At 42.4% G+C, this 8,757-nt stretch overlaps 1 protein-coding gene across 1 annotated transcript in view; it reads right to left on the bottom strand.

Moving 5' to 3' along the window:
* The window catches only part of LOC109298725 (lipoxygenase homology domain-containing protein 1-like), a 182,523-nt gene that overhangs the window by 133,782 nt on the left and 39,984 nt on the right, over positions 1–8,757 (bottom strand). Inside the window, exon 9 of the mRNA XM_019518979.1 lies at positions 6,853–7,063. Coding sequence (XP_019374524.1) covers positions 6,853–7,063 — 211 coding nt within the window. The remainder of the gene's footprint in view (positions 1–6,852; positions 7,064–8,757) is intronic.

The following is an 8,757-nucleotide window of genomic DNA, read 5'->3' as shown; positions in this document are numbered from 1 at the left end:
GTCAATGGGTGAGAGACAGGCTGGCGGGGGGGTGGGGCGGGGAAGAGAGAGAAGGGGGATGAAAAGTAGAGAGATACCTAGGGAGTCTTATACTTGGTAACTATACAGCTGACCGTTTTGAGCTAACCAGAAGGCCTACACAGAATGCGTACAACTCATACACTTTTCAAAACTTATAACTTAAAAACAGTCAAACCTATTTCTCCTCCTTCCTCAACCCCTAAGAAAAAAACTAAGATGATACCTTTCTTATAAAGAAAGGAAAATTATTTACTAAAGTAACACTAAATAATGTCCTGGTTACAAATTTATTTTTTGTATAACTTTACTGAAGCCAACTATGTCAGGTTTTCATTTGACCTCAGCTGTTTAATACTGTGTGTGTTATTTGGATATGGTCACTAGGAGGCACCATGCTAAGAAGGAAGAAGAATTTCTAAAACTGGAAGCAGGGGTAAGAATTGACTTTTGGGAAAAGCCAATCCAATTTTGCTTTGCCTTCTTGGCCTATGCTCTGCACACCATATGTTACCTGTTTTGTACTGCTGGCCCTTCCCTCAGATCAAGAAGAAAAAAAGAATAGGCAAGCTGAATTGAAAGCTGAGACCATAGAGGGTAGACAGACCTGAAGCCAACATGCCCTGCTGTGATTGGTGAGGTGACAGTAGATGTGAACACAAAATGTACGTCTCCTTGTTCTTTTGGGGAGATAGGTTAGGGAAAAAAAGAGCTAAAGAAGGATGTTTATAATTTTTCCACTGCCCAAATCCAAATAAAAACCAAAGTTTAGAATGGATGTGATGATACTGATATGGTCAACATTATAACTAGGCAATCAGAATCACTTCTCAAAGTGGTTATATATTTTCGGGTTTTTTGACTTTGCTGTCAAAAGAGATTTGTATACGTCTCTTAATATTCCTGGGGAGAGCAGTGATTTAGTTTATTCAAAAGCATTTTACTCTATTTGAGCTTGTGCTACCAAGGGATTTATTAAAGGCATCTCCATGTCTTGCTGTCTCTTTCAGGACACTAATGAGTGCAATCAAATGCAACTGCAGAGCATCTTCGTCATCAGTAAGCAATGAAAGCTGGCAATTAAAAAATGTTAGACAAGAACTAGTATTGTAGACAAGAAGCAGAAAACATGGACCAGAAATGACAGTTTCTAGCTCATAAAAATCATGTGAAGCCATATACACAAATAATACAAATAGCGTCACTCCTGGTTCTAGGGGCACATGAGGTTATAGGAACTGTTCACATGCTTAAAATTAGAAATAAGAAGTGTTTGCAGGACTGAGGACTTTAGATCTGCTTTGGATCTGGGTTAATGAAGTCTTTGAAAGGTGTAGCTTTATGTGAATTTCCTAACAAGGACACATTCATATCAGGGACTACTTTTTAGGAAACTATTTAAAAATCAGTCTTCTGTGTAAAAAAAAAAAAAGCAAAGAAAAGTTCTTTTTTTTAAAATTTATTTGCAGAAAACAGAGAAGAATGGTTCTATTCTACATTTTAAGACATCTCTGTGGTTCTTAACTAGTATATTAGTAAATTTGGTTTTGGTATTTTCCATATTCAAGAGTTTGATTTTGTTCTAAACTTTGTTTTAAACTGGGCCTATACACTTGATTAAATGTTTAGATTTCTGAAATTTTAATAACATTCAACACACTTTTAAATTTTGTTCAAACATGGAGAAAACCACCCAAATTTGGCACCAAAAATTCTCATATTTGATAAATTCCAGAGTTACTCCAGTCTTCTAGCTATCATGGATATGTACCGCTGCTACTTACAGTGTAAAAAGAACTGATCAACTATTTTTCAGGATTGCTTGATTCTGGTTGGCTTTAAAACTGAAAACTAAAGCTGGTGGTAGAGTCCATGTTTTATTCTTGGAGCACCCAGCTGTGAGCTCTGCTTTCAATGTATGCTGATGATATATATGTGCATTTGTTAAATTCTGGTGTTATTTTGACCCTGGCTCATCCTCAAAACAACAATAATTTTTTTGGTGAACAGAAAAGGGATTCACAGAAATACTGACCATCCTTTTTCTTCTGGTTAGCCAATAAGCTTTTAACTGTTACTAGTACTTTCAATACACAACCTACCTACCTATATCAATCTTTTTTATTCTACCAAACTGAATAGATGGGAAGTGTTTCCTTAAATGACTAAATATGAAGTTTTCAGTAAGCAACAAAGTAAAAATCATCAGGCCATAACTGCAATATCACATATCATCTGTATTTACTCAAATATAAGACAAGAATTTCTTTGCCAGTCAACTTGGGAAAAAGGTCCTCATCTTACGTTCCATTACAAAGAAACCTAATTAAATACACTATCATTAAACTGGTGCTGAAAGCAGCACATGCTCAGTAATGGAAACCAACTATGAAGCTAATTAAATGTAGCCAACACTGAGCATAACTATAAAACATATGGCCTATATTAGACAAAAATACTGAATATAATATACTGAATATATAATATATGATGGAGTCAGACCAGGTTGTCCTGTGCCTCATCTGCACATACATTTTTGGAGGATCCCAGGTTTCATGACAAAAACACCCAGTTTCAATCATGAGTGAGGAGCAAATTACTACATGGATCCTTTGTGGGGGTTATCTGGAGTACACACACATACTGAGAATTGCTGAGCTATGGTATATCATGAGCTTTTTATCTTTTAACTAATATCATAGAAAGAATCATATGAAATTAGGGTTGCACATGACTTCAGGAGGTCCAACCCCCTGTTCAAAGCAGGACCATCCCCAACTCAATCATCCCAGCCAAGGCTTTGTCCACCCAGTTCTTAAAAACTGCCAAAGATGGAGATTCCACAGCTTCTGTAAGCAGCCTGTTCCAGTGTTTTACAACCCTCCTAGAGAGAAAGTTTTCTTCCTAATATCTAACCTAAACGTCCCTTGCTGCAACTTGAGACCACAGCTCCTTCTTCTCTCATCTTCCACCACTGAGAACAGTCTAGCTGAATTCATCCTCTTTGTAACCATCCTTCAAGTAGGTGAAGGCTGCTATTAAATCCCCTCTCAGTCTTCTTTTCTCCAGACTAACTAAGCCCAGTTCCCTCAGCCTCTTCTCATACATCATATGCCCCAGCCCCCTCATTATTTTTACTGCCTTCTGCTGGACTGTCTCCAACTTGTCCACATCGTTTCTGTAGTATGGGGCCCAAAACTGGACACAGAATACCAACTGTGACCTCATATCATAGTTTGTGCTTTATACAAGAAAATACAAAAATGCGGCTTAAAAGTGTTTTTATGGAGTATCTCTGCTAAAACTTGCAGCAATTTCAAAAAATCATACATCAGTTCTGGATGAACTAAGCCTATAAGTACCCACAGTAATTTGCTTATGTGTTTACTTCAAAGTCTGTGCTTTCATATTTGCCCCTCACTTCCTTAGTTCAGGGAGAGTAGGGTCTGACAGTAAGGACAGGGGCAAGGGGCTTCAGGGAGAAGGAGTTGTGGGGGGGGCAAAGGGCAAGGGGGGGCCACGTGACCCTCCAGATTTATTTTCTCTGCTGTAGCAATGGAAGGAGGACAAATTCAAAGCAAACCTGCAATAATTGTATTTTATGCCTGGAAAATTATAATAAATGTATACATTTTCCATATATATCTAGGGGTGCACTGATAGAGATTTTTGGGGCTGATACTGATAGCCAATTTTTAAGGAGGCATATCAACTGATACCGATCCAATTTCTAATACCCAGCCTGGCAATGTGGAGACTTGCCTCCAGCTGGTAAGTCTGGTGTGGTGGAAGAGGAGTGGGGAGGGAAGGGGCTGGGGGTGCAGATCAAGGTCCACATGGTGAGGGAGGAGTGGGGCTGGGACTGGGGCTGGGGCAAACACTGCCTACCTGGGGTGGGGTGGGCATGGGACAGAGCTGAAGCTCGTCCAGGGGACACAGTGAGGGTGGAGGTGGCTCCCGCTGCTGCACACCACTCATCCAGGAGCCACTGGTCTGGCACTCACCTGCTTGCACGGTGGCTCCCGCTGTTCATCCAGGAAGGCATGGGTGGGAGAGGTGACCCTGGATCTGTGTGGGATGGGCTGGGGCTGCACCAAGCTCTTCTTCGTGGGTTGTGGCTGCACTGGGAAGGGGGTGGGGGCTGCAGCCACAAATTCACTGTAGCCCCTTCCCAGCACAGGCCTACTCCACTGGGAAAAGCTTGGCACAGCCCTGGCCCCAGCCCACTCCACGCAGGTCCATACACCCCCCCCACTCCATGCCCTCCTGGACCAGCGATGGGAGCAGCGGTGGGAGCTGCCAGATGAGCAGGTGAGTGCCAGACAAGCTGCTGGATTAGCAGCTCCTGGATGAGCAGACCAGAAGCTCCCACCAGTGGTGGTAGCTGTCCCCTACCCCTGCACAGCCCCCCCTGGACAAGCCACAACTCCATCCCGTGCCTGTTCCTCTCTGGCTGGGCAGCGTTTGCCCCAGCCCCACACCATCCTTTACTGCTGGGCCCTTGATCTGCCCTCCCACTCCCCCCCTTCTCTCCCCTCTCCCCTTCCACCACACCAGACTTAACAACTGCAAACAGCTCTCCATGCTGCCGGGCTCTGCTCTTCACTGGCTGTGGTGTGGCAGCGCACATGCATGGGCCATTTATTGGCCAAATTATCGGCCTGATATGGCCAATTTCTGATATAGTAAATTTCTTTATATCAGTGCTGATCTGATATCAGATCAATGTATTTGTGCACCTCTAATAGAATCTAATGATTGGGGAACCATCTTATAGTCATAGTTATCTCATATTTAAGTAAATATGGTAAATAATTTACTTGTGGTTTTACTGTTTGTGGAAAAACTATTTGTACAAATTGATAGTTTTTTTGCTGGAATAATAGTTGCTATACTATACACTTCTCATCACCATCAATAAAATACTACGGCAAATAACCATTTATATTGACCAGAACAGATTTTTTAAAACCATTTACTGGCTTCGACTGAGTTGTTGCCTGCCTATACACATACTGGTTCACATTCTAACTACGATGTGTAGAGCAGAAGTCTGCTCCATGTTCTAATTAGAATGCATCAGCATGGCCTCATTATCATGTATATAAGCCCCTGCAGGTTTAAAAATGGCCACTAAGGCTCTTTATCTAAACCTTGTTGAATGAGGCTTAGATAAAGTGTCCTGTGGCCATTTTTAAATCTGCAAGGGCTTAATGTACATGGCAGTTTACATGTGGTAGTGAGGTATTTTAATTAGAATAGCATTTCAGGAGTTGCTCTGTGACAGGTCTTCCCTGGGCTGGTTAGAAGTTGGCCCACTCACCTGTTTCTGGGCTAACCGCCTGCCTCTTCACCTGCCATGCCTTGGTGATGCATAATTATGGTGTTAATTATGTGGGAGGCTGACCATTTCCTGCCCCAATGTGGCTCCGAACCTCCCCTACACTGCAGCCCATGCCTCACAGATGGCATCTAGGTTCTTAACGTCTCTGGCCCCACACTGGGCCCCATAACCCTGCAGTCTGGACCCAAACTAGATCCCTCCTAATTTGGTGGTCTACTTCACCCTCATTCTGGCCTACCTAGCTCCCTGAACTCTTCCCCTCTTGGGTGTGGCCCCCAGGTACCTTTGGCCACACAGGCCCTGGCCTCACCTCCAAGGCCAGTTGGAACCCCAGGCCCTCAGTTCTGAGTGTCCCTCATGGTGGGCCCCTGACCCTTTGGACCCTTCTGGTCCTGGCCCCAGCACTGACCACTCAAAGGTGTCTCAAGTCAGGCTTCTGAGCAAGTAGCCCACACTCTTTTACATGGGTCTGCCTTCTTGGGCCCTACTACAGGGTTACCCACCCAGTTGTAGGGGCTAGGGCTATTAAGGTGCCCTGATCCACCTTTCTTCGGGGTGGTAACTGGCCTGGCATTTCCTGGGGGCTGTCCCACCATGAACAGCCCCACCAGGCCACCCATCCCCAGCAGGGTGCAGTTTTAGGTCATGCCCAGGACCAGGAGCCTGCTCCATCCCCATAGCCCCAGACCATAAACCTCCAAGCTGTTTCTGAACCTCAGGTTTGCTGGCTGATGTCTCTCTCACAGCTGCCAGCAGCAAACTGCTGCTTCACCCTATATACATTCTGGGTCTCAAAATGGCCACTGTACTCAAGCAGCTGGCTGCTGCCTGCTCCAGCCCTTGAAGTGGCAGGCACCAACAGTGCTCTGCCACACACTCTAATTAAAACACACTGCCTGACCCCAAAGCATGTGTATAGGCAGCCTTTGTGATTTTACCATTCGTAAATCAACTGAATAAGATATTTGATCATATATAATGTTTCTTTTTTAATAGAAAGATTATTGTAATACTGGATAGTACATAACACCTCTAACAGCTATTTTGTGTCTGCACTGGTTCTGAGTTTATGCAGTTGTTTCCTCCATGACCTGTTATATTCTTCAGATCAATAAACCTACAATTTTAAAAATGCAACTCACTGCTGTCGACTGACAAAATAAGAAAGAAACTAAAATCTTCAGTAAATGAAGTATGTTTGATTCAGGATCAATGGTTGTAATGTTTAATAGAGGATTGACTTAACTGAGCTAATTTCCATTCTAGAGGAAAAAATATTACCATCAGAGGTTCCTCCCCCCAGTCTCAAAAGGTTGCTCAGGCAAGCATCCTGCTTTTGCTCCCCCTAAACATCTACAGCTACATCTTTGAGATTACATTCTTAAGACATTCTTGGAAACCTGCATACAACATATACTGCAGTCAACATAAAATGAACTCATGTATTCAATGTGCCTGCATCTCAGTGAAAAAAAAATGGCTTAGATTACCAGGCAAAGGATCTTGATCTGCATAGAGGGCTGGCAGTTCTACACAAGTGTCTTCATTAGGCTTGAACCAGTAGTCAAAAGCTAACCACATCTCCTGGTCAGTGCCTGTGTGCTTCATATGCAGTAAGTCTAAGTGCCAAGGTTGATTTAACTTGGTTTGTGGAACAGCTACTCGAACCTTGTAGACTGAGCCAATGCCTGCTAGTTCATCCTATGTGAGGAAAAGAAAAGTCAAATACATCGTTATTCTAGCAGTCCCAGGTTTAATTTGTTGCCAGATGCACATAAGAAATAAAGATCATGGCAGTTTTATAATTGTTACTTTTTCTCTTTTACACAATACAAAATTGATTTGCTAACTGAATGAGCTAAAAGGCTCTCTAGAGGATTGATTAACAGAGAATTGGTGACTTTTTCATGAGGGTCACTGGGGAAAATTGTATACAGAACAAAATTAGACCCAGCAATACCCAGTGATACTGTGCACTACTTGCAAACATGTTATTGATCAGAAACACACCAAACGGTTCATCTCAAACCTGATAACAGAAAAATCATTTAGCTTTTCATTGTATAGAAGTCCAAATTAGTAAACCCTTAACTGTGTAAAAAAAGTTTCCTCCATTGTACAACACAAACAAATGTTGCTGGTAATTGCAAATGTTAGGTAAAATAACTAATTTTTAAGGAGAATTCAGAGAGAAGGCAATGTATTAATACACTCAGACTTTTGTCACAGTGTGCATCACAGTTTGAAACAGATTGTCCTTTGGTGAGTTCCCCTTGCATTCATGTTGGAGCAGACCACTTCTGTTTCTATTGGTGATTGCATAGCTCCCCAGTTACACATAACATTATGCAGCTAAGTAATATAGGGAAGAGGTCAGGATTTTTTAACTGTATTTAAGGAATTATTTTTCCTTCGGGGCTAGACAGGGACCATTTCATTTCTTTTTTAAATATCTGCTTTTCATCTATTTCCTTCACATTCTCTCTCTGCCTCCCTTCTTGCACAATCAGCCCAGCTAGGTGTGTTTCCCAAACATGTTTCCTGACTACTTTGTGCTATCTACTACTGCTTTGTATCTGTTTTTATGTAGCAGAAGGCCCTGAGGAAGACAGCCAAACTTGCCCCTCCCTTTTTCCATCTTCTTTATATTGGTGTCACAGCTCTTCTGTTGCTGGTAGCAGCACTTGGGAGAAAGGGGACAGCCAAGAATGGTCCATTATGTTAATTGACCATTACTCACTGCAAATAGCCACTTACCACAATTTAAGAACCACTGATTTACTTACTATACTGCCTAAATTAGATCCCTCCTCCACATAAAGGGCAGCTCCTTCAATGTGGTGCTAGGTGCAACCTTTGTATTCAGAATATATTGTTGACCTTTGGCCAAGGAACTGATCGCTTTTTGGGGTCAAGCTGGATTGTTTTTGCTAGTGAATAATAGTTGAATATTTCTTCACTGCAATCATGTTTGTTCACAAAGGATGTACACAAACCATGTTACTTCAGCATGGCAACAACCACAGGAGGTAACTTTTTGCTCACAAATTCAAGTCTGCTTTCTAACCAGCCTGTGCCCTGAAATAGTTCTGCTTTTCCTGGATTCCTGCCAGACTCATTGTCACTAGTGCTTCTCAAGTTTTCTAGTCCTGAATGCATTTTACATGTGTAGCTCCACTAATCAATGTTCTAATCCAGTGATTTTCAGCCAGTGCCACGGGGTGCCAGTGTTAGCACTGTTAAGTATGCAAACACCTACACATGATTCACAAGATAAAACCAAAGATTTCAAACAGGAACCCACAGTGTCAAAAACCACTCTGACCTGTTGTGGTCTTCCTGAGTTCTCTGCAAGATAAGAACTCGGTGGGCAGGATGGGGGGGGTCAAGTTTAA

This window comes from Gavialis gangeticus, unplaced genomic scaffold (genome assembly GCF_001723915.1).
Source record: "Gavialis gangeticus isolate Ggan-Ray unplaced genomic scaffold, GavGan_comp1, whole genome shotgun sequence".
NCBI lineage: Eukaryota > Metazoa > Chordata > Crocodylia > Gavialidae > Gavialis > Gavialis gangeticus.
Note: the sequence above shows the minus strand (reverse complement) of the source record. Positions and strands in the feature narration are given on the sequence as shown.